The 27,725-nt window shown below is 33.8% G+C and overlaps 1 protein-coding gene across 1 annotated transcript in view; it reads left to right on the top strand.

The window, feature by feature from the left end:
• AP3B1 (adaptor related protein complex 3 beta 1 subunit) overlaps positions 1-27,725 on the top strand; it is a 191,594-nt gene that overhangs the window by 23,586 nt on the left and 140,283 nt on the right. Inside the window, exons 2-7 of the mRNA XM_015571572.1 lie at positions 716-791; positions 3,684-3,758; positions 11,522-11,617; positions 12,211-12,371; positions 15,148-15,214; positions 23,672-23,854. Of these exons, the coding sequence (XP_015427058.1) occupies positions 716-791; positions 3,684-3,758; positions 11,522-11,617; positions 12,211-12,371; positions 15,148-15,214; positions 23,672-23,854 (658 nt within the window). The remainder of the gene's footprint in view (positions 1-715; positions 792-3,683; positions 3,759-11,521; positions 11,618-12,210; positions 12,372-15,147; positions 15,215-23,671; positions 23,855-27,725) is intronic.

The following is a 27,725-nucleotide window of genomic DNA, read 5'->3' as shown; positions in this document are numbered from 1 at the left end:
GCGCCCCAGTGGGGACCTCCACCCTGAAGGAGGTGTGGGCAGCCTGAAAACAGCCCTCAGCCCCTCACCCAGGCTGGCCAGGCACCCCAGTGGGGACTTCCACCCTGATCCAGGACACCCTTCAGGGCAAACCAGCCGGGCCCCACCAGTGCACCAGGCCTCTATCCTATATAGTAAAAGGGTAACATGCCTCCCAGCACCGGGATCAGCGGAGCCGAGAGGTCTCCCGGCACCGGGATCAGCGTGACAGGGGGCAGCGCCCAAACCCCCTAATCCCCCTGTGACTGTGTGTGTGACAGGGGGTGGGGCCACAACCTCCCTATCTGCACTGCTCTGTTCGTGACAGGGGAAGGCGCCCCAACCTCCTGATCAGCCCTGCTCTGTGCCTGATACGGGGGAGCTCCCCAACTTCTGATCGCCCTGCGGCTCTGTATGTGACGGGGTAGAGCCATAACCTCCTCATTGGCTCTGCCTAAGCCAGCAGGTCGTTGTCTCCCGAGGGGTCCCAGACTGCAAGAGGGCACAGGCCGGTCTGAGGGACCCCCCCTTCCCCTGAGTGCACAAATTTTTGTGCACCAGGCCTCTAGTCTAATTATAAATAAGAATGCCCTAACTTAACATTGCCCATCATATTTCTAATTCTTATGAAAATGATATATTGTAATAGCTATGTTATGTAAAAATCTAAATATGGATTTTTTAAATATGTATATAGGAATGAAGATCTAAAGCAAATGTTGGAGAGCAACAAAGATTCTGCTAAATTGGATGCTATGAAACGGATTGTTGGGGTAGGTAAAATAGATCATTTTAATTTTTGGAAAATGATGTACTAATTGTATTAAATACATATGTATATGTATATAATAGTATGATGAATATCAAATTGAACATGCCATTTGCTTTTCAGTATTAACTTAGACTTACCTGTAATCAATAAAGAAATTTAAAATAAATAAATAAATAAATAAACAAGTAAGCATTACCTGTCTAAAATGTTTTGGAAGAAATATTGAAGTGTTGAAATTCAGAAATTTGAGTTCTAATTTTATCTTTTCTGTGTTGATTTCCCTACCTCTTTATATCAAGATCTTTCTCATATGAGATAAAGAGAACTAATCATTTTCCACACAAGTAGATTTTATACAATATTTTGACTTCCTACAAAGAGGGATACTAATTAGCTAATGGATTTTTTGGTTTTTTGGGGGGTGTCATTTCATGACCCAAAAATTGTGAACATGCTTTCTTCTGTGTTTTATATTTTATTAACTCCAAAATAAATGTTTTATTCAATCCTATATAATAAAAGACTAATATGCAAATGGACTGAACAGCAGAGCAATCAGTTGCTATGATACGCACTGACCACCAGGGGGCAGATGCTCAATTAAGGACCTGCCCCTCGTGTTAGTGTGCTCCCACAGGGGTAGCGCAGCTCAGCCAGAAGCCCCGAGCCAGGCTCACGGCCATTGAGCACAGTGGTGGCAGGAGCCTCTCCCACCTCCGCAGCAGCGCTAAGGATGTCCTACTGCCAGCTTAGCAGGGACCGGGCCTAAGCTGTCAGTCGGACATGCCCCGAGAGCTCCTGGACTGCAAGAGAGTGCAGGCCAGGCTGAGGAACTCCCCCCCACACACACACAAATTTCGTGCACTGGGCCTCTAGTTTAGTAATATAGATCTTCTAATGATTATTAATAAACATTAAGAGAATTGCCCAGTTTTCACTCGTAATGCAAAATTTAAACAATTGGCTAATGTTAGTGGAGCTAAATAGATATAATACAATTCCTAATTATATATAAAATATTAATAAAATATTTTTGCAATTTGTATTGCACTTGCTGTCTTTTTGTTTGATTTTTTTTCCATTTAGAGTGAAAAAAAACTGGCTCAATTTAGTGACTATCTAATGCTAAATAGTTCTGATTTCGGTTCAATGGAATTAAATTCACAAAACTTGTATTTCTCATTGCCATTATACTTTTTATCACCACCATTGCTGATTTTATTTTCTACACATCTTTATATGATGAGGTCATAATGTAATAAATTTGTATAATTGCACAAATAAGCTATTGTAATAAGGTGATAACACCACTGCCACCATATGAGAGTTTGAAATTGTCTTTTAATATATCAAACTCCAAATTTCATTTATGAGAGATGATCATGGGTATCAGTATGTTCTGTTAAAAGGTGAGTTGTTTTGAAACTCCAAATATATAAAACTCAGTTGGTTGAGCATCGTCCTGTGTACTGAAAGGTTGCCAGTTTGATTCCTAAATCAGGGCACATACCATATAGTGCTCTCTTTTACCATTTCACATATTTGTTTAGTGTCCCTCACCCCCAATAGAAGGTAAGCTTCAATGGATAAGGACTTCCTATTGTCTTGGTTGTATCCCTAAGGCCTAGAATAATCCCTGGCATGTAGTATCCTCTCAGCAACTATTTATTGAATGAATTTGACTATATGGTATTTTTTCTTCTCGCAGGTATTAACATCCTTTTGAATAGCACACTATAGAATAAAGTCGACGAAGCCTTAGAACAGGATATAATAGGACAGGATCTCTGACTTGAAGTAATCATCGAATAACTGATGGGGTCCTAGAGAACATTCAGTCACTCCTTATTTTACAGATGAGGAAATTGAGAGAGGTTTAAAAATCATATACTAGTAAAGATGTTGTACCTGCAGTATTTTGTGAATATTCTGTAATACTCAGTCGATTTTATAAAATACTCAAATAACATCATAGGTCAGCAAATAGAATACGAAAAGACTAGCTGTGTTAGAGTGTTTTTTTTTGTGTGTGTGTATGTGGTAGAGTGTTTTAAAGCTGTGTTTTAGAAAGGTCTTCTGAGAATTTGCTACCTGGGATAGAAGGTTAGAACTCAGAAAAGTAAAAAGCATTGGGTTGGGGGCATGATATGAGCTTAGGCATAGAGGAGCCAGAGAATGTTCTGGTAGTGAGTAAGTAGATCAGTTTTCTTTGATAAAAATCACAATAGGTCCTAGTTATAAGAGAACAAGATAATTCTGTGTTTTTTGGCATAATTGTTTGATATGTTTGGTATAGTTTTTTGACATAATGTTTGGTATTACAGTTTTGAGGAAAAGTGGTAGAAATAGGAAATTCTAGCAGAGTACCATTTTATCATGAGAAATGAGTTTGGTTTTAGACATAGCAAGTTTGGGATCAGAGAGACATCTAATGATATCTAATTAGAGAAGTAGAACTAGGACTCAGAGTTAGAGCTTGAGTTTGTGGAAATGACCCCCATAGAGATTAGAGTTATGAGGGTGAATGAAATCTTTCTTAGCAGTTACAGAGAGTGTAGTGCATGTAACTTTGGTTGGCAGAGAAAGAGGACTTGGTGAAGGGAACTTTGAAAAGTAATGGTTGGAGGAGTCGGTGAACCTATGAAATAAAACCAAGGGGAAAATAATTATTTTGTTCAAAATATTTACATTGTCACACGAGCAATTGGTTGTTCTTTGTTCTTTGCTGCAAGATAGTTGGAATAAAATGACGCAGAAGGAGTTCAACTTGTTAATTCCATAGCTTATGTTCAGAGTCAGTCTTTTAAAATATTTAATGGGGAATTTACATTTTGTTTTCAAATGAATACTTTAAGAGAAGTTTCAGCCCTCATATTCCACTTTTATTCTTCAGATGATTGCAAAAGGGAAAAATGCATCTGAACTGTTTCCTGCTGTTGTGAAGAATGTGGCCAGTAAAAATATTGAGGTACTGTTTTGGTTCATAATTTTCATGATTTTCTTTTTAGGAAAAGAATAATATGCTTTCACTTAAAATGCACCATAAGATATTTAAGTATCACTAGATTTTTGCTGATTCTGAGGAAGGTATGTTTACTCAGTAGGAAGTAGTGATATCTGCATAAAATTCAAAATGCCAGCACACATGCTTCCTATTTGTGCATTGTTAGCAACTGTGAGCATCAAGGAGTATGCCTGGTCCTCCTTTTGAGTCTGGGAAGTTTAGGAGAAAGAACAGTCTCCACTGAAGAATATTTTCAACGACCTGGTTTCATTGGGGCAGATGTTTTAGGTGGACATAAATGGAGTATAACAGGTAGAAATTAAGGATATAGGAAGTTTTTTTCCCCTTATAATCAAGTATTATTAATATCCTTAAAGTTGTATTATTTATGTATTCAGTAGGTGTTTATAAGTATTTTCAGTCTTTGTTTTGTGTATGTATTCAGTAGGTGTTTAGTCTTGGGTATACAGTGTACATCTTTAACTTATTACAGTTTGCCACTAAGTACAATATACATCTTTAAGTTACCACTATCTATTTTCAAGTGATATTATACACTACTCTCCCCCCTTCCTGCCCCTGTGGATGCCTGAAACCTCAGATAGCACCAAATCCTATATATGCTGTATTTTTTTCTATACGTACATACCTATGATAAAGTTTAATTAGGCACAGTAGGAGATTAACTGCAATAACTAATAGTACATATAATAGAGCATCTTTAACAATATACTGTAATAAAAGTTAAGTGAATGACTTTGGGGTCATTATTAAGTGAAATAAGGATTACTTGAACATAAGCACTGTTGTTGATACTTCAACAGTTAGTCTGATAACTCGCTGTGACTGCAGTGTGCATAAGCTGGATAAAGGGATGATTTCACATCCTGGGTGGGACTGAGTGGGTTGGCATGAGATTTCATTACACTACTCAGAGTGGCTTACAATTTAAAACTTATAAATTGCCTATTTCTGGAGTTTTCCACTTAATATTTTCTGGATCATCCTAGGGGTTATCTTTTCATTTCCTTAATGGTGTCCTTTGAAGCAATTTTTAATTTTTATGAATTTCAGTTTATCTAGTTTTTCTTTGTTTGCTTAAGCTTTAGTTATCATATCTAAGAAACTGATGTTAAGGTCATGAAGATTTATACTTGTCTTTTTCCAAATAATTTTAAATGCTTTTATATAAAGGACTGCAATCCATTTTGAGTTCATTTTTGTGTATGGTGTTACCTGTTTTTTTTGTCACTATAATTTTGCTGTTCTAGAATTTCTTAATATATCGAATTATACAGTATGGAATCTTGTGTTTGACTTATTTTACTTAGGAAACTGATTAAGCTATGCTGTTTTGTGTATTCCCATTTTGTTTCTTTTTGCTGTAATCTGGGTATCTCACAGTTTTAACATTTATCAGTTGAAACATAATTGGATTGAATTAAATGCTCTGTGTGGATATATATTCTAACTTTACTTGTGTAAATATCTGGGAATAGGTTTGTTACATTGTCTGGGAAGTATATGTTTAATTTTTAGAAAATAGTGCAGTGGCTGTATGCATTCCAACCAGCAATATATGAAGAGCTCCAGTTAGTCTGCATCCATTCCAACACTTGATCTTGGTAGACTTTATGGTAACTTCATTGTGCTTTTAATTGCAGCTTTCTGGATATTTAGTGATGCTCAGCATATTTTCATGATCTTAATAGTCAGTCATATATCTTCTTTTCTAAAATATTTGTTCACCCTTCTGGGGGCTCAGTTGGTTGGCGCATCATCCCGAGCACCAAAAGGTGGCAGGTTCGATTTCCGGTCAGGACACATAACTAGGTTTTTTAAAAATCATTTGATTTTGATGAAGTCCATTTTATTGATTTTTTTCAGTGATAATTCAGGCCATTTTGTGACCTGTTTAAGAAATTTTTGCCTAACTGAATCTCACAAAGATTCCTCCTAGTTTTTTCTAAAAGTTTAATAGTTTTGCCCTAGCTGGTTTGGCTCAGTGGATAGAGCGTTGGCCTGAAGGGTTCTGGGTTTGATTTTGGTCAAGGGCACATGCCTGGTTTTCAAGGTTGTTCCCCATTAGGGGGTGTGCAGGAGGCAGCCAATCTGATTCTCTCTCTTCATTGATGCTTCTGTCTCTCTCTCCCTCTCCCTTCCTCTCTGCAATCAATAAAAATATATATTAAAAAATAAAAATAAAAGTTTAATAGTTTCCTCTATGACATTTAGATCTATGATTCATGTCATGGTGGGGTTTCTAAGACGCCCCACAGATTTGATGATTCATTGGGAAGATTCATAGGAATCAGGATGTAGTCGCACTCATAGTTTTGATTGATTAAAGAAAGATACATAACAAAAGGTGGTACCAAAAGAGATGCATAGGACGAAGTCTAGAGGAAACCAGATGCAAACTTCCAAGAACCCTTTTCTAGTGATTTTCCCACTGACAATCGGTTCTTTCAGCATCAGTTGTAATAAAATGTGTGAAGTATTGTCTACTAGGAAAGCTCATTAGAGACTTAGTGCCCAAGTCTTTCAGTGAGGGTTGTTCATGTAAGCATTAACTGCTTAGCATATACCAAAATTCCAGACTCCCAGAAAGAGAGCAGATATTAGCGCAAACCATATTGTTTATGTGTATACCACACTTATTAGTTAGGGAATGAGGAAATACCTCTAAAATTGAAATTCCCAGATACCAGTCAGGCCCAAATTGTAAGCAGACTTTCTGTGGTGGGAGGTTAAGATTTGAGATACCCCCAACCCCCCGCCCTGCCCCCGGGCCCCCAGATACTGAGTTATTCTGGTATCAATTATTAAGAACACGGTATCTTTTCCCCATTGAATTACCTTTCCATTTTTGTGAAAAATCCTTGATTATATTTTTGAACTTTTTTCTATTTCATTGACCTATCTGTGAGTATATTTTTGAACTTTTTCTGTTTCATTGATCTATCTGTATGTCCTTATTTCTGAGCTCTTGGACTGTTCTGTCTGATAAGAATATTTTACAAGACTGGGGTCTTGAGCCATGGTATACCAGTTTGTCCAATCATTTACACTAAACATGTGATTTATGGTGAAAATTTGCTTTCTTTCTATGCTCAGGAGCCTTAGTTACTAATGCCATAGATACTGATGATCGTGTATGTGGGTTAGACATACAACACCTATATGATCCCTAAAAAAAGCCTGGACAGTCTGTCTTACAAAGCTCTGCTGGTGGTCAGCTCTTTATACATGTTTTTTTTAAAAAATATATTTTATTGATTTTTTACAGAGAGGAAGGGAGAGGTATAGAGAGCTAGAAACATTGATGTGAGAGAAACATCGATCAGCTGCCTCCTGCACACTTCCCGCTGGGGATGTGCCCGCAACCAAGGTACATGCCCTTGACCAGAATCGAACCCAGGATCCTTGAGTCCGCAGGCCGACGCTCCATCCACTGAACCAAACCGGTTAGGGCTGTACATGTTTTTTATACTTCGTTGCTGAAGGAATTAAGCAGGTCTTAGGTGAACTCCACTAGCAGAAGAGATCTTGGAAACTTGAACTTTTATCCCATGTGCTATTTCCTTTGGCTGATTTTACTTTTGCTCTAATAAACTGTAACCCTGAGTATAACAACTTTCTGAGCCCTTGGAGTTCTTCTAGCGATCCATCAAGCCTTAAGATAGTCTTGTGGACTTCCAACACAGGACTATTTCAAATTTCTATTTCTTCTTGGATCTGTGTTGGTAATTTGTCATTCAAGAAATTTATTCATTTCATCTAGGTTGTTAGTTTATTTGCATAAAGTTGTTAACATTCTCCAGTCCATGAGACAAGGTAGCAGAGGTTAAATTATCTGACCAAGGTCTCACAACTCGTATGTGGAACATTAAGAGTCTAAAGCTAAGTAAGTTGGCTTCAGAACCAATCTTAGACCATTCCCCTTTTAGAGCCATCCTTTCTGTTTGATGATTCCTTCCTCCTTTTTACACCTTAGTTCGATCTCTAATTAATATCTAGTATTAGCTGTCCTTTGGGAGGTATCTGGCATTGGTATAAATTTTTTGTTTTAAATGTGGGTAGAAATGACCACATCCTTCCTTAGAAATCTGTAGTCAATAAACTAGTTCTCCTTGAACTTGTAGTCTTCTTGTTGTAAACAGAAAATTCTGTTCTAGTTATTGTTTATTCAAAGTTGTTTGTACTTTTCAGATAGTTATAATAGTTCAGCGGTTCTCAACCTGTGGGTCGCGACCCCTTTGGCGGTCGAACGACCCTTTCACAGGGGTTGCCTAAGACCATCCTGTATATCAGATATTTACATTATGATTCATAACAGTAGCAACATTACAATTATGAAGTAGCAACGAAAATAATTTTATGGTTGGGTCACAACATGAGGAACTGTATTTAAAGCAACAAAATGTCACTATAAGCATAATTACTAGTCTATTTGTTTGAATTTCTTTTGTTATTGAAATACTTGGTTATTTTTGAAACATGCTTAATCCTCTAATGTTGTGTGGAAACTGACTTAAACTTCTTAAGAGGATTGATGTTTTATTGCTATCAAGGGCAAAATTCATTTTTATAAGTACCTGCTGCCTTAGACACACAGTTGAGCTATACGTCATCTGCCATTTGATGTTAAATGATGCCAAAAGTGACCTAGTAAGCAATCGGTGGTTATAGTACAAAAATAATCAAAGGTTTAGTCAATAACTCATGAAGTTTGATGTACTAGTATTGATAAACTAATTAAACAGATCTGCCTGTGTTCTTCCAGCCTACTGGGGCTCTGCTATGATTAGCTTTACAGCAAGGAGTGTTGTAACATTGAATGAAAGTAACTGATCAGAAAACGGTGTAGTCACGGAGCTTTAAGTACTCCCATTTCTGGTCACAGAATGGTTTCAGGGAAAGTTGGTTTTCTCTGCACACCTGCAGCCAGTCAGTGCATAGGCCTCTTGTGGTCAATATTGATTGATTCTTATAACAGAACTAGAACAAATTTAGTGTTTTGCAACCTTCTGTGATTTAATATTGTTATGCTTTTTGCTGTAACAGTCACAGAATCCTTCTGTAATAGTGGATAATTATAGCAATACCTACTAGCTCAGCTGTGGTCCTGAATGTTTCAGTGTTGCCAATATAAACCTCTGGATATATTCTGGAGTTTATAATTCACCTTTAAAAGTTGGCTATACCAGTTATTTGGTAAATAAAGGTGTAAACTAAGAAATCACAAGAGGATGAGGGAATAGGTGGACTCTAACCCATTCTTTTAAAACCTTCCAGAAAACTGTAGACTGAAGTCTGAATATACTTAGTTAGGAGAAAGAATACTAGTATTTAAGTGATTAATTTTTTCAAACCCTACAAGTTAAAGGCTTTAGAGGCAATCTTTATAATACCTATCATTTCTTCACAGTATGTTGGTGTCCTCCTAGACATCTGAAAAGATATGAATTATAACCATTGGTGGTAAGTTAGACCCTAGATGTAGCAATCTAATGGGAAATGTCTTAATTTTTTTCAGTCTACCATTGGACTGTGATGTTTCATCAGCTGATAATTATTGAGCTCTTACTATATGCCAGGCATTGTGAAAGGTACATTGATAGGTACTGGAAATATAGAGATAAGTAAGGAATGATTTCTGTGCTAAGTAACCTCGTGTTCATTCCAAAGCTGATTTGAGAAACAGTCTTACGTAAATACGTCTTGTGTATTGAAATTGCTATATATAAATTAGTCAGCCTACAAATGTTAATTGCTTTTTGACACTGTTGTAATCTTAGGAACTTTAAAATCTGGCTGGGGAGAAAATTGTCTATACCTCAGACAATTAAATGAATGCTTCTTAAACTGTAATTTAAGAATTTTTAAAACATTTTCATTTTAAACAATCTAAAACATTGGGTATATTTTGGATCATTTGGTTGCCATCTTATATACTTCTATACACATAATTTTGGAACCCATTTGTATTTTTGTGTAAGATCATTTGTTCTAAGGGATTATTTAAAGGGTTCATAAAAAAATAAAAAGGTTCATAGTCTTTCAGGGGCCTAAGTGGGTTAATAACATATGTAGATGTGAGATCACCTGGGTGAGACTGCCATTGATTGATTGGCATTCAGAGGTGTGGTTATTTTTAGGAGTGAGTTTGTTTTTGATTGGCTAATGCTTAGAAGCAAGAGCTGTAATAGATTGGTTGACTTGCAAAAGTTTGTTCATTTAGCAAGTTTTATTAATAATGATGTAGAAAGTATGCTCATTAAGTTTTCACTTATGCTAATAAAATTTTAAAGAGCAGAAAAATAGGTCAGATTACAAATTAAGGTCTAAAAATTATCTTAGGATGCTGTGACGGGTTGAATTTAAGTTGTTGAACATTTCTATAGGTAAATGTAAGATCTTTCCCTTCCTTTAAAAGAAAAAAACCTCACCAGGACAGTTTTCAAGTATGGCTTAATTTAGTCAGTAGAACGTTTGGAAAAGGTGTGTTGTCATAATTAAGAATTAGTTGTATCACTGGAAGCACCTCATCTGGAACAAAGTCTTAACTAGTTTATTCTTAACCTTCACTTGTAGTTTAGAATGTCATACTGGAAGAAATATAGACAAATTGGAGTGGTTCAGAGGGAGCAAAAGGATGGTAATGGAACTCAAAAACTAGGCTGTGTCAAGGGAAATTGGAGTGGGAAGATAGGGAGGCCGTGCAGTTGTCTTTAAAGTAATCCAGATTAGTTAGTATGATATAAAATGTGGCCCAGTGTAGCACTGATTTTCCTTTTCAGCATCAATTTCAGCTATTTTTAACGACTTTCATTCATTTCCCATGCTCTCTGAACATTCCATAAACTTTTAGGTATGCACTATACTGATAGATAGGGAAATTAATCAGGCAGTGGTATCTGAAGATATTTGAAAGGGAGATACAGGCTATGAGCAGTGCCAGAAGGAGGCAATTGATGGATTTCAACTCAAATTCTAATTTTCATTTAATTTTTCTGTTTATCATAGTTTTGTTATAAATTAATTAAATTGCCTTTAAAAACATTTTTCTGAACACACTTCCATCCTTTGGCATTTTTGTCACATGTTATTTTTACTGAGCTGAAGATATTATGTAACATATATTAGAATGTGAATATTACCATAGAAATAGATTTGGAGCTTCAGCACTTTATGACAGGTGAGGAAACATAATGTACCATACCATATGATTAGTGGGCGGAACCCAAGATCTTTGTATTATTTGTATCCCTCATTTTGAAACTATTTTTGTAGTTCAGTTAATATTTGAATATTCTTTTAAGTTTTGCTCAGGGATGTTTTTTTCCCCTTGAGAGGAAGAACACCTTGATAGGATGTTATTATTATAGGTTGGATTATTAAAATTCCTATTTCACAAGCTTTTTCTGTTACCATTCATTATCGCAGGCCGATATATATAGGGTGTGGCAAAAGTAGGTTTAAAGTTGTGAGTACACGAAAATGTAATTCTTGTATTACTATTTATTAATTATTGTATTATTTTCTGTGTGAAACTATAAACCTACTTTTAACCCACCTAATATTCATCTTTATTTTATAATCTAAGCTATGACCAGGCTCAGTTATTTACTTCAAGAAAATTAAGAATGGATTTTGGTATAGAAAATACTGAATTTTTAATTTTCACTCTGGCTAGGATTAAATGATTTTTTTTTTTTTAACAGATCAAGAAGTTAGTATATGTTTACCTGGTTCGATATGCTGAAGAACAGCAGGATCTGGCACTCCTGTCCATAAGTACTTTTCAGCGAGCTCTGAAGGTAAATAATAGAGTGAGCAGGCAAATAGCTACAAGGTTTCTGCACAGTTGAAGATGTGTTATTTAAAGGAGTGGAGCAATAATTCACTAAATGGCGCAGTAGTGTTTTGAAAGAGTTAAAAGGCCTCTCACAGTGCCTATTCAATACCCTTAGAAAATAATTTATATAACCAACTGGACCATGCCCTGTATGTTTCAGTTTGTGTTTAGTATAATCATTATCATACATCAGAGAACTCTTCATCATTATACTAACTAGTTGAAAGTGTACAAAGAGGGAACATGACTTTTTAAAGTTAAAATTTATGACCTGTACCATTTTATTATTATGAAACTCAAAACCTAGTATGTTTAGTAATAAATGATCAAAAGAATTATAACCATTACTTTTCTTATTAAAACATTATTCAGATAAACATTTATTAATCCTCTTTTTACCAATTTCCATATACTGATTATTTATTGTAAATTAAGTAGCTTTCCCCCTGCTATTTTTACATTGCACCCTATAAGCATCTATTAACTGTGTCATAAAGATGTCTTTGAAATATTGTAAACTTGAAATTTTGATGAATATTTTTGCATAATTTTTAGGACCCAAATCAGCTAATTCGTGCAAGTGCTTTGAGAGTTCTGTCAAGTATTAGAGTGCCAATTATTGTACCTATTATGATGCTCGCTATTAAGGAAGCTTCTGCTGACTTATCACCATATGTTAGGAAGAATGCAGCCCATGCAATACAAAAATTGTACAGGTAGGTGCCTTGTTAATGCCAACGATTTCTAATATTATATGGAATGCTATATAATCTGTGGAGGCTTATTTTTTTTTTAGCTCTTGTAACTCTGTTCTTATACTAAGTAATCATTTGAAAGAGTTAAAAGAGTGACTATGTTTTTCCCACCACAAAAATTCTTTAGACATCTTGTTTAGGTTATAGAAACCCTACACAGGTTTTTACTTGTGAGCCTATTAAGGCCTGTAACATAGATCTATAGATTTTATAACTTAAAAATAATCAGAATTTGAATTCTCATTTATATGATCTACCTCTCATGTACACATACACATATTATTATTTTCAGTTTATTGTAGGGTAGGAATCATAAGTATGTAATCTTCTCAACTCACTTTGTTTCCCTTTCTTCATCTTTGGTCCTGCAGTTTCCTTCCTTGTCTGATTCTTTCCCAGAGCTATTTTAGTAAATAATTTTTTTAATATAGCCCCATACCATATTTCTATGATACTTATTAAAATACCATACATTTCTTGATCGCTGTGGTAAACATATTGCTTAAGTAAAAATAATACTATCTGCAATAATTTGGTATTATTTTCTGTTACCATTAATTCCACAACCTTTTGTTAATATTATTTTGGTTCTTGATGTTGTGAAATATGTATAAAATGTATGAAAAAAGTAGAAGATGTATTATCATATACTTGAGAAAAAAATCAAACATATGCCAAATAATTAAAGGCAGTCTATAATTGAATATGGTATTGAGAAATGAGATATATATATATATATACACACACATACACATACACACACACACACACACACACAAAGGTACACTAACAATACCTGTAATAGGATAGGGCTCAGAGATTATCATATGGGGTTTCATAATGAAATGGCATTAATTGGGAAAGACTTCTTGGAGAAGGGAAACTGGCGCTGAAATTTGAAAGAATTAAAAGGTTTGAATGTTCAGATAATTATAATAATAATAAACATATAAAAATAAATATTAAAAAATAAAAACTCATTTTCTTAGGTTAATTGTCAAAGTTATATCATGCTTCTCACTCATTATCTTGTTTATAAACTTGCAGAATAAGATTGAAACTCACTGTGATGGTTTAAAAGTTTATCACTGGGCTCCATTTTCTCTCTCCCCTTCAACTCTTACTCTTCTTCCCTTGAATTTACAGTCTACTAGCTCACTACTGCCTGTTAGTCCTCTACATAAAATGTTTTTATCTCATCACCATCTCTTTTTCCTCCTTCAGTCTCTACCTGGAAAATTTCCTCCTTACTCCAGCTCTAAAGTCAATTGTTTAAGCTTCTTCTGAGATATCACTTCCTTAAGAAACCCTCCACAACCCTCCTGTCTCCATTGGTGCCCTTCCTCTTTATCCACATAATCCCTTACACATATCTCTGTTATATAGTGTGTTTATATTTGGCACTGTCTTTACTAACTTCGGCTTATTTTTTTCTCTTTTTAAAAGGAATATATTTTTGTTGATTTTAGAGAGGCAGGGAGAGGGAGAGAGAGATAGAAACATCAATGATCAGAGAGAATAATTGACCAGCCGCCTCCTGCACACCCCACACTGGAGATGGAGCCTGCAACCGGGGCATGTGCCCTGACTGGCAATTGAACCTTTACCTCTGGTTCATAGGTCGATGTTCAAACACTGAACTACCCTGGCCAGGGTTTGTTGATTTTAGAGAGGCAGGGAGAGGGGGAGAGAGATAGAAACATCAATGATCAGAGAGAATAATTGACCAGCCGCCTCCTGCACACCCCACACTGGAGATGGAGCCTGCAACCGGGGCATGTGCCCTGACTGGCAATTGAACCTTTACCTCTGGTTCATAGGTCGATGTTCAACCACTGAGCTACCCTGGCCAGGCTAACTTCTGCTTATTTATCTTTGTATATCTATTTTTAGCTTCTCGGTGAATGAACAACAATAGAATTCCATGCTAGGAAGAAATTATATTGTCAACGTTTTAGTGATTAGAGCTGCTATTAAGATGCATTTCTTAATTCTGTACATATGTAAACTTTTGCTTATATTTTTTGGTTTTAGATGGCAGGTTTTATAGTATATGTTTCCATCAGTGAACTAGAATGCTACAAAATACTTATTTGGAAATTCTGTATATTTGTCTTGACAATTATGTATCAATAATAGAAAATGATTGCTATCCTGTTATTTTCCCCTTTAGTTACAAAAATAATTTGTGGTTTATCTATTTGTAATTACTTTGTTAATGTTTTCTAATTTTTTTTAATGAAGGGAACTTGTTCTTTTTTAAAAAAATAGATTTCTTCATTGATTTCAGAGAGGAAGGGAAAGGGAGAGAGAGAAACATCAATGATGAGAGAGAATCATTGATCGGTTGCCTCCTGCAAGCATCCTACTGGGGATCGAGCCTGCAACCCAGGCATGTGCCCTTGGCCGGACTCGAACCTTGGGACCCTTCAGTCTGCACACTGATGCTCTATCCACTGAGCCAAACCAGCTAGGGCGAACTTGTTCTTTAAATACTTTCTTAATGGTATTGGTATCTGAGTTTAATTAATATGAGCAACTTTAGAGAGAAAGAATAGGTCACATTTGGAAGAAAAAGCATCCCATTTTACATTAAATTCATTTTTTAATTCTTCTTATCTTTACATAATTCTCGCTTTCCCCTCCCTCTTCAAATATTTTTGAAATGGGTAGCTTCATATAAAGTTAGAATTAAAGGAAAAATTTTAATGTATGTTCTTTTCTCTTTATGGTTTAGCCTTGATCCAGAGCAGAAGGAAATGTTAATTGAAGTTATTGAAAAACTTTTGAAGGATAAAAGCACAGTAAGTAATATATTCTTATGTTTGAGTACAATTATATTTTACTTACAGAGTATCATTTTACTGTTGTATATTTGATGTAATTATTCTTATTGATTTTTGAATGGTATAAAAGTAAACATTACAATCTTTGAAGAATAAAAGTATCCATATAAAGGGAAGGATTGCATTTAAAATTATTTTTTTAACAATACGGTGGTGAAGGCCTGGGGTGGGCTAGAAGGGGTCAATGGAGGGAAAAGGAGATATATGTAATACTTTTAACAATTAAGATTTTAAAAAAACTTAATTTTCATTTGTTACATGTTTCTTCATTAGAATCTGAAGAAGAGCAAGTTGATAAAAAATGTTTTCTTTAATCTGTGGCTAAATTGTTGACTGCTTTTAGTGCCAAAGTTTTTATTTCAAGCAATGATTTATTAGAGTTTTTAAAGGCTGAATCACCTGGGAACAAATAATTATTTTAAAATAAAGTTTTAAAAAGTATTAGAGATATTGAAAAATTAGAAAAGTGTGTTTCAGTATTAGAATTTTTTAAAAAATAACTGAACATTTCATATGTACAAGATTTTTATTAACTGGTAAGAATGATCTTACTGGCTAATATGAGTCATGTTTTAGGAATGTACATAATCCTGCCTTCTTTCTTTTTCACTCCTATTCTCTGTGTGTAGTGATAATGAAATCTAGGAATAGTGATGAACCATGGATTCTGTGAGCAGACCTCTGGAGGAGCTGATAAAATGGTTTCTTTGATGGAGGCCTCTGCTCCCACCTATATGGCTCTACTATTGAGGAAAAGTCTGCCAGCTCATTTTAGGATAATATCAGCAGCTATCCAAATACAGTAGCTACTAGCCCCTTATAGCTATTGTCGATTGGTGTAGTGCAGTGATGGCGAACCTTTTGAGTTCGGCCTGTCAGCATTTTGAAAAACCCTAAATTAACTCTGGTGCCGTGTCACATATAGAAATTTTTTGATATTTGCAACCATAGTAAAACAAAGATTTATATTTTATATTTATTTTATATATTTAAATGCCATTTAACAGAGAAAAATCAACCAAAAAATGAGCATGCGTGTCACCTCTGACATTCATGTCATAGGTTCGCCATTACTGGTGTAGTGTATGATTTATCATGGAGAATATTCAATTTGCACTTGAGAAGAATGTGTATTCTGTTGTTGGGTGGAATGTTTTATGTTCAAGTGTTTTATGTCTGTTAGGCCTAATTAGTTTATAGTATTGTTCAAGTCTTCTGTTTCTTTGATTTTCTGCCTGGTAGTTTTATCCATTATTGAAATTGGAGTATTGAAGTCTACTGGTATTACTGTAGAACTATCTATTTCTTTTTTTAATTCTGTCAGTATCTACTTCATATATTTAGGTGCTCTGATGTTTGGTGCATCTATGTTTATAATTGTTTTTTTCTTTTGTCATTATAAAATGTCAATTTATCTCTAGTAATACTTTTTGTTTTAAAGTCTATTTATAAGTACAGCCACTCCAGCTTTTTTATGGTAGCTGTTTACATGATACATCTTTTTTCTTGCTTTTACTGTCAACCTGTTGGTATTTTTTAATTTAATGTGTATCTCCTGTAGACAGCATATAGTTGGATTTTGTTTTTTAATTCAGTTTTGAATATGTGCTTTTTGCTTAGATTACTTAATCCATTCACATTTAATGTTATTATTGATATAGTTGAATTTAAAGCTATTTTACTTGTTTTTGGTTCTTCATTCCTTCTTTACTGCTTTGTTTTTATATTAAGTGATTATGTTCTGTTGAACATTTTAATTCCTTTAATGAGGTTTTCAACATATATTTTTTAAAATATTGTATTATACATGAGATTATACATGGAGGTTTTATTCCTAGGTCATCCAGCAAATTTCTTTTAACCTGTGATGTAGCAGGAATCTGCAATGTATTTCTTCTATAATATTTGGTATAATGTAAGAGATAAACATGTATAGTTTTGCTTAATAAATAAATTTATTTCAAAGATAACAGAAAATCCTCAGGGTCAGCATGTTACTTAATGCAGACATATTATAGGCATTTCCTTAAGATTGACACAAGGCAAGGATATCCACCTTCTCCACTACTATTAAAAATTGTACTTGTTTTAAAGTCTACGACTTGGCTCAGTGGATAGAGCGTCGGCTTGCGGACTGAAAGGTCCCAGGTTCGATTCCGGTCAAGGGCATATACCTGGGTTGCGGGCACATCCCCAGTGGGGAGTGTGCAGGAGGCAGCTGATCGATGTTTCTCTCTCATTGATGTTTCTAACTCTCTATCTCTCTCCCTTCCTCTCTGTAAAAAATCAATAAAATATATTTTAAAAAAAATTGTACTAAAGGTATAAGCCAATCTAATTATACAAGAAAAATTAGTCATAGGAATTAGAAAAAAGGAAGTACAACAACTTCTCTTTGCAGATGATATTCATTTTCTAGAATAAACCATGAAGAATGAAGAACAAAACTAAATCAAACAAAAAAAGAGTTCATAAAGAAGCAGGTTATAGAATTACCATACAGAAAATCAATAGCTTTCTTATATGCCAATGTAGCAAGTTCAATTATATAGCGATAAAGCAATTTCAATTTATAATAGCATAAAAGTAAGACCAAGGTAAAATGCAGCTCTAAACCACTGCTTAACTCAGTTGTCTCCATCTTACTACTCCCCACAGAGGTACATTAGCAATTCTGAAACAACACTTGCTCTGCATTCTGGAACAGAGCTAATAACTAAATATACTGTGGATAGTGTGAGCCACATTTCTTAATGTTGGGCACTTTGCAATTTAATCATCATGTCTGATTTTTTTCTGTTTCTTACCTGTTTTCCATCAACTCTGGCTTTATTTCTGATGTCTCTTGTTCATTTCTGTTCTCTGTTTTTGAATTTCTGTTTCATGTAATTTTTCCATTCTGCAAATGCTGCTTTGAGAGTGCTTATTCATTTGGAGTGTTGTGTTAGTTTTCTTTTGCTTCATCATTGATTATTTTGTGGGTAATTTTCATCAGTTGAATTGTTTTGATTTTCTGTTTTTAGTACTTACAGATTACTTGCATCTTTACTTTTTTTTTTTTAAACAGGGTTGGTGATATGAGTTTGAGGAACTTTGCAAAATTCCTAGTATAAGAGCACTCTCTGTCAGAATAGTGGAATAGCAAAGGATGTTTTTTTAAAAAATTAGGTGGCTTTTTTTGTTTTGTTTTTGCTTTTTTATGGGAAGGGCATCCATAGAAAGGGATATATGTCCTAAGATTATTTTGATTATTATTATTTTTTACTTCTAAGAGCCTGAATTTTTTCCTCTTTTTTTTCTTCTGTCACCTTACAGTTCCTAAGGTGCTCCTTTTCCTCGACTCTGTAAAGCATCCTTCCTCATAATCTGCATTGATTCACCAGGAATCATTTGCAGTATTTTCACACTTAGGGTTCTCTTTCTGCTGTTGCCATTATACCTACCACCAACTCCTGTCTGCTTTCTTCTGGGCAATTTTATCAGACTGACATAGGTCTCTGTGAAGTTTTTTGACATAAGCATGAAAGATAACTCTTTGATATTGACTTTTCTATTTACATGAAATTTGAAGTTTGGAGCTTCTCTGAGATTTAATTATACTTAGGACATAGGTTTACATCTTTAGTTTTTCTGGATTTGGAATGGAAAATTCAGATCTACCCAGGTTTTAGTAGTATTTAAATTAGTTTTGAGAATGTCTTCTGATTTTTTTCCTTTGTATGATTATAATCTCTTATAGATAGAATGAAAATACTCTGAGATCTATACAGATATTTATGGATCTTATCTTTGTTACTACTTTTGCTTGTTGCATGTAATACTTCATTGAAGGAAGACAGCTATATTTCTTCTTTCCCCCAAATTAATAATGTCAGCATTGACATTTAAAATCAATAAGAATTCTGCCCTGGCTGGTTTTGTTCAGTGGTTAGACATCAGCCCACAGATCATAGGGTTGTGGGCCTGATTCCCAGCCCAGGGCATTTTACCTGGGTTGCAGGTCCACCAACCCCAGTAGGGATGCATGGAGGAGGCAACTAATCGATGCATCGATGCTTCTTTCTCTCTCTCTCTCTCTCTAGGGTTTGATTTCGGTCAAGGGCATGTACCTAGGTTGTGGGTTTGATCCCTGGCCCCGGTTATTAATGTTTCTCTCTCTCTCTCTCTTTCTCCCCCTCTTCTCTCCCTTCCACTCTCTCTGGAAATCAGTGGAAAAAATATTCTTGGGTGAGGATTTTTAAAAAAATCAGTAAGAATTCTAAACCATGTTTGTTTAAAAATTTCCCGATTAAATGAGAAAGGTCCAATTTATTTCCACATTGTGAAAAAGAATGTCTTCGTTATCAGCAGAGCTTCTTGGGATCATTATTATGATGACATTGCTGTTGCTGCTGGTAAGTATAAACTTGAAGAGTGTTAATATATTTAAAAAGTTTTCTTCATTTAACCTCTGTTGATTTTTTAAAAATATATATTTTTTGTTGATTTCAGAGGAAGGGAGAGGGAGAGAGAGAGAGAAACATCTGTGATGAAAGAGAATCATTGATCAGCTGCCTCCTGCATGCCCCCCCACTGGGGGGTTGAGCCTGCAACCTAGGCATGTGCCTTGACTGGGAATTGAACTGTAACCTCCTGGTTCAGAGGTCAACACTCAACCACTGAGCCACGTCAGCCGGGCTGTTGCTTATTTTAGCCTAAGAAGATTTTCTTACAATTGAGATAAGTCTCAAAAAGAACTAGTTCTATAATTCTCACTTTAAGGAAAGGTGGAATATATACATATTAAAATATAATAGATTGGCTCTTCCCTTTTACTAGAGAAAGACCAATATTTGTCATATGACTAATTCTTTCCTAAAAATAAATCACTTTGGGTTTAGGAATATAGTTATGGTAATATAACTGGAAGAACATGTTAGTGTTACTTACCTAACTGTTGTTTGAATAATCTTTAAATTTTTAAAAACTATACTAGAAACCTCATAACTATAGTCAATGAAATTAAAAGGGAATATTTTATCTATATTCCCCAATCAATCGTTACAAGTTTTCTTTATATAATTTCTTTATTTTATATTCCTACAGTTACCATTTTCATCCTATTTTCTCTATTTAAAATATCCTGAACACTTCTTTACTATAAATCTTTCCTGATTTTCAGTTATAAATTCATTTTTTAAATTTGTAACACTTTTTTAATGCAGAAATCCATAATTGTTGAGCAAGTTAAGCAAAGCAGCAGACAGTGTCTCTTATTGAGTATACCTCAAAAGCAGGCTGTTACTTATTTGTTTTTCCTTTTAGGTTAATTTTAAAGAAATTCTTTTGATGGCATTTAACTTTCTAATAGAAAAGAGAGTTACTTAGGAAAATAAATTTGATCCATGGCTACTGAAAAACTGAGTTGTTTATTTTTATCATGAGAAAGTTTCCACTACTTAATTTAGCTACAAAATGATGTTTAATGAGTATATTGTTAGTTCATTACTAAGCTGTGAGGATAAGATACCATTTTCTAAGTTATTGATTTAGTGTCAGTAAAAGTCTCACTGTTGTGGGCAAAAAAACCCCCCACACCTCTGAGTTTGTGCAGATGTTTTGTTGTGATAGATCTATTATCCAGCTATTAGAAGATAAATGACGGATCTTTCCCATTTTCCATGCCTCAAGAAAATTGAAATAAGAAGGGGAATATCATTTGGGCTGTATGATTAGGGCAGGTTGGATGGCCATTAATTTAAGAGAAGAAAATCTTGGCAGCATTGGCCAGCTTATACCATATTATCAATCAAACCTTGATGCACTTCTTGTGATGACCCAGCACTCTCAGGTTTTTGCAACGTTAATTAGAATTCATGACAAAATAGATGCAAGGAAACGTTTTGTACCCTTCATAATTTTATAGAAAATTTATTGTTATTAGTGGAACCATTTGCTTAGTGTGATTTTTTTCATTACCAGCTTGTCAACTAGCATAGATAATCTGGAGAAAATATGAACTCCATAGATGGGGTGTCACTTTTGTTGATGGTTCATGTAGTTTACCTTGGAGCACAGCTAATGGCTGAAGTTCATAGCAACAGCACAGAAAAACGTGGCAACCAAGGGAAGATAAATGAACCATGTTTATTGCTTTAATATAAAAAATACATAAATGGAAAACTGCATTTGAATTTGATGAGCTCATTGCTAGTTTTGTTGGAGTGATTTATTCTTCTCCTTATATAAACAGCTACTATTGACACAGTAGGATAGAAAGTAACTGTCTTTTTTTGGGAAACTAATATTTTTGGTTTTAAAATCTGAGTAGATCATTTTATTTTAATTCTGGGAGTTTTATAGAGTATTGAACATTTAACAGACCCTAATTATCAATTCTTCTGGCAGTGTTTTAACGTAGGGTAAGTTTGTTAAAACTATACAATGAAATATCTAAGATAGCCAGTTTTATTTTGCAAAGGTATTTTTTTTACATCCTTCCTAATTATTTATCTGTTTCCTTAAACTTTATTTGTACTTAAGGAATTATTTTCTTTCATTTTTCATCTTCTTTGTTAGTACTTAAGAATTATTTTGTATCTATAGCTCTTGGTTTAATAGATTTAATACCTATTAATTTAATATCTTGGTAGCTGATTTTTCTTTTAGTTATTTGGTATCTACCAAACAATTTGAAAAAACAAAACAAAAAACCTCTAGGCTTAGGCAAAATAAATTGATTTTACACAGTTCTTCAATTTAAACTTTGTTGAATTATTATTTCAATTCCATGGATTATTTTATTCTAAGTGGTATTATTTATTTTTGTACTTGAACACCTTTTACCAATTGATACATATATGCCTATGTATGAAACATATATAAATATAGATATATTTCACAATTACTAAGTCATTCTATAGTTTGATGCTATAAACTTATTTGCTTTAAGAGATTTTAAAATATTCTGTCCTTTTGAAATACTATTATCACAGAATATAATTTTTAAAGAGCAATTTATGAAAAAGACATCAAAATGTAAAGTTGAAAACAAAATGTAAACTTAACTTCCTTTCCATATCAATAGCAAATAGAAAATTATAAGTGTAATACAGTTTTATATAGTTCACACAAATAGTCAATTCTTTGTTTTTTCAATTGAGGTGCATACATGCTGAGACCAGCAGGCGCCAGTACATGGGCAGGGCTGGAGTCAATAAATGCAGCTTCACGTTTATACTGATTGGTAATTCATAAAATCCCCACAGGACTGGAAACTTGTTTAGCATAATAGCAAGTCTATATTCTGAGCTGTTTTCTTTCAATTGTATTGTTGGTTGCATATTAATAAACTAAATGTCAGCCAAGTAGAGGGACAAACATTAAAAATATGAATATCATTGTATCTAATATTTTTCAAAAAGTACCGTTTCAGTATATTACTTCAGTAAGTTATATTTCTACTTAATTGTGTATTGTAAGTCATTGGGGAAATTTTAGACAGTAAAATGAAGATCCCTAGTGTTCAGAAAGAATATGATATTAATTTATTTTTTCAAGTTGTTTTAAATTGTTGGCTAACCGTATATACACACACACACACACACACACACACACACACACACATATATCAGTGGTACATGTATAGAAGTATTTGTGTATCATATATTTTGCTCAGCTTGTATTTTTATACCAAAGAAATCTTGATTACATCACTTTGCAAAAGCATAAGAATTCCAAAAACAGCATTTATGGTTCATTAATTGGTATCAGAGAAAGCTGCCTTTTGTTGGTAATACATTATTTCAATTTAAGCACATAAGTGATAAAACTGTACTAAAATTTTAGCCTGCGTTTTCTTTGTAAGTAAACTATATTGGTAAAACAGGTGGATTAAAATGTGTAAGATATGAAAGTGCTCTTGTTTGAAAAACATTTATGAGTTTCTCATTCACATTTTAAGATACATTCATTGTGAAATTATTGTCATTCTCATTGTAAACTGATATGAGGTCATGGTTATTGTCTTGATTCTTTTTCTGAATATTGTCATGTACTAAATAGTGAATCTTTAGATTATAATTTAGGTTAGCTTTAAAAATGAAAACATGTGCATGATTGTATTTAATCCATATGTGAACAATTTGTAGAAGTTTAACCTCATGAAATAAAAAATTACCCCAATTTCTAATACTAATATTTCAGAAAATTATTAGTTTTGTAGACATGTTACAACTCTTAAAATTATTCTTTTAGGGAGTGACACTTTAAAATTTGTTATTTAAACATGTGTAATAATTTATTATTGAGTGACTGAATATTTTAAACATTGATTGTCATAATACTGATTGCGCCTTTGTAATGCTTGAGTAGAATCTTTGACGGTGGGAAATCTTTTTTTTTTTTTTAATGAGTTACTATTTCTTTCTATTCCAGCTGGTAGCTGGCAGTGTTGTGATGGCTTTTGAAGAAGTATGCCCAGATAGAATAGACTTGATTCACAAGAATTACCGCAAGCTATGTAATTTACTAGTTGATGTGGAAGAGTGGGGACAGGTTGTCATAATCCACATGCTGACTCGATATGCTCGTACTCAGTTTGTCAGTCCTTGGAAAGAGGTAAGTGTAGAGTAATCTTCCACTTACAATATATACTAAGAAAATGGATGCACTTTAATAATGTGTATGAAAATTAAGAATAGTAAGTTATAGAAATCTGTGTATTTAAGGAGATCTTGTTTTTCTCATGTTCTTTTAGAAAGCAGGAAACCGATATAAATGCAGGGATAATTGGTCATTGTTTTGTCATTACATGATATATATTTAATGGCATAATGTATAAAACTTTAGCTTATTCTGCTTAAAAATTGAAGTATATTTTGAATTATCTTTATATAAAAGTCATGTCACATAGGGCTCTTAAATTGATGCAGTTTTACTAACCATCTGTGCATTTGTTTTATAAAGTTAATTTTATTTATCATTTAGCAAAGTAAACTTTTGATGGCATTTGAGCTGGATTAAGCAACATGTCCATGCTGTAAATGTCTTGGCCCTTTAATGTAAATGGTGACTTTGACAAGAGATTTTTGTTGCTAATAGCTAGTTGTTTAATTTCAGCCAGCACTTTTCCATATTGCTATTCAGATTTTTTTCCCTGTTTTATAGGTAATTTTCTTACCTAGCCACTATCACTATTTAATAAAACTTTTTATTGTACTTTCCTGTAAGCATCAAATTACTTTTAGTAGCTTTATGCAAATGGTCCTTTGCTTTGTCACTATGTAAAAATTGGAGTTAAAATATATACATTCTTTACCATATCTCCTAAAAATATGTCTTTGTAGTTTGTCTATTTATTTATGTTTCTTTAATTTAATTTCATTTTAGATAAAATTCATGTTTGAAGCTATTTGCCAAACAAAGAAGTTAACTTTTATACTACATATTTATTCTTTTGACAGATAATTTAAGAAATTGGTACTATATGCATTCTTTATTTTTACATGTTAATTCTGTGAACCTTAGTTACTAGTATTATTACAAACATGAGATGAAACTCTGGTTATTGTCCTGGTACACTGGAATTGGGCTAAATAATTTCTTATCTTTGCCACTTATTTGCAATCTGACCTAGGCTTTATTCTAAATTATGTGGTTAATGGACTAATTCAGTAGTTTTCAGGTGTGCTCTTCTGCCCTAGGATGATGTGGTACTGCCACTGGACCAACCAAGGGGGTGGTGCTCTAGAGTCTCTACTGTTCCAAACCAAGCAGGCTTCGCCTTTGCCTGCCTTTCAAATGCAGCTTGCATATAATTTCCTTTAGAAAGATTCCTGGGCTAAAAGAAAAGAAAAACCCCCAGTAAAATAGAAAAGGTTTAGCTAACTATAATTGTATATATTCTTAAAAACATAGAAGCAATTCAAGAACATTGTGAAATAAGTGGCATCCTTTTCATAACATCTTGGTAGACCCTTTAGAGCCAATTACTAGCAACCATTTAACTTCATTTGTTCTAGTGGTTATAAATTTTACTTTAGATAACACATTTCACTTTATTAATTTAAAATGATACCAGTTCACCCACAAATAATCAAGATAACAGGCTTGTATCTCTTTGGATACACATATGTTTTGTTTATTACCAGTGGAAAAGATTTGAAAGGTCATCCTTTATGGTATCATTAAAAGTAAGGGATTGTTGCCCAACCATTGTGATTCAGTAGTTGAGTGTCAGACTATGAACCAGGAGGTCAAGGTTCGATTCCCGGTCAGGGCACATACCCTCGGTTGCTGGCTCTATCCCCAGTGTGGAGCATGCAAGGAGGCAATGGATTGATGATTCTCTCCCATCATTGATGTTTTTATCTCTCCCTCTCCCTTTCTCTCTGAAATCAATACATGTGTGTATTGATGTGTGTATTGATTGTCAAAGATGTTAGATTTTTAGTACAAATACATCATACAAAAATAAAGTTCAAATGGATTATCATCATTTCCAGTGGTTCTCAACCTTCCTAATGCTTCGACCCTTTAATACAGTTCCTCATGTGGTGATGCCCAACCATAATATTATTTTTGTTGCTACTTCATAACTGTAATTTTGCTACTGTTATGAATCGTAATGTAAATATCTGATATGCCATATGTGTTTTCCGATGGTCACGACCCACAGGTTGAGAACCACTGATTTAGACCATGTTTATGCTCACTCTTTCACTTAACCCATCTCAGACTTTCTGTGCCTAATTACAGTTCCGTTTTATAGAGAAACTTTTGAGTGAGCAGGCCAGCCACTTTTAGACTTGAAGACTTTTTGGTCTAGACTTTAAGTTGCTTCCAACTTTTTAGGACTCCATATGGTGATTTTAACTTTAAAAGTTGGCAAACTGAATTATAAAGCAATGATTGGTCATACCTGGAAGGAACTGAGAAGTATTTGGGATTTATATCTGCTCTCATTTTTCACTTCTCATGTAAAAAGCATACCATGAAGTAAAGAACTGCTTAAGAATATCCTTTTGTTTACTTTAATAAGTTTCTATGTGTTTTCTTATTATGTTCCAGTCAAAGCTAATATTGAAGTCCCCAATCCATAATACTCAGATCGCAATTAGCTAACAACCATAATTAAATTTGCTTTTCACAAATAGAGGTAATACTTCTCATTGAATTCTTTAAAACAGTGTTTAAAAGAATTGTGTTTATGGGCTTGAAAGGTAGCACAATTCTTTTTTGAGGAATTAAAAATTAGTGGAAATATTTTTTGAGATGAGCTGATGTACATGCATTTGTCAGTAAGTTCTCAGATGAACACATCATATACAAATAGGCTTCTTCAGAGGCAAAAGAGGTTTTTAATTTAGTTTATTTGCATCATTATAGATCAGTATTTAGGCTGTTTATATGTAAATGTATGAATTGAGGAACAATTAAGTGTTGACAAAGTAGATTTCAGTCATATCAATTGCAGTGCATTTTCTATAATTTTTCTAACTGACATCTTTGATGATAAATAGTGGATGCCAAGTCAAAGCCGATTATACAGAGCACTAGGAATTCATGGGACTGTCAGGGAGAAGACCGATTGACTTTAAATTTACATATTAATGAGAAGATTTGTTAAGAGGGTGCTTGACTATAGAAAATAACAGCGTATTTATAGGGCACGACATTTTATAAATAAAGCTGATGCAGGAAAATGGAAATTAAACCTTTTAGGTTAATAAATTCAAGAGTCTGCTAAAATGCATATTTGCATTTTTATTTTCTTAAATTTACCTTACTCTTTGCAGTCCTAGTGGGTTGTTTTTTTATTCTAGGTCAAGTTTGTATAATTTTCAAGGACATAAAATTACTTTAATATTTTCTTTGTGTCATTCAGGCTATTATGGAGAATATTTGAAGCATAAGTATAAATCTCTAAGACTAAAGTTGTTTTTGTAGAAGTAATGGACTTTAAAAAGTGCTATAAAACATCAAGTAAATTTTAAAAGTGATTAAAAAAAACAAGCTTTTAGTGGCATTAATTATAAACTGAAATAAAACTCCGGCATTGAGTCTGACAGGAATGTTTCTAATTTTATTAATCTATCTCATTAAAGTTGAACTTTCTCAAGGAGATGACAGTTTTGTGAGAAATATCAAAATACTTTATTAATTTGGAACTTAAAACTGTATAACTTCACAGTTCTTTTTGCATATGAACCCAAAATATATTTCTGGTGGCAGTATGTATGCCTTTTGAAATTTGGAGTAATTCATCTACATTTATTTCTCTCAATGTTTTAGTACTTCAGTGATAAAACCCTTTGTAGGTGTAAGAAAGTTCCGAGTTTAGAATTTTGTTTAAAGTATTTTTAAAATAAGTTTCTTAAGTTTTTTAGGGATAGGTATAAAATATGAACTCATCAGAACACAAAATTCATATATTGTACATAGTTCTTGATTAGCAGTTCTTTGAAAATACAAAGGCACCTGGAAAGAG

Source organism: Myotis davidii, unplaced genomic scaffold (assembly GCF_000327345.1).
Source record: "Myotis davidii unplaced genomic scaffold, ASM32734v1 scaffold44, whole genome shotgun sequence".
In the NCBI taxonomy this organism is placed as follows: domain Eukaryota; kingdom Metazoa; phylum Chordata; class Mammalia; order Chiroptera; family Vespertilionidae; genus Myotis; species Myotis davidii.
This window is presented reverse-complemented; position numbering and strand designations above follow the sequence as displayed.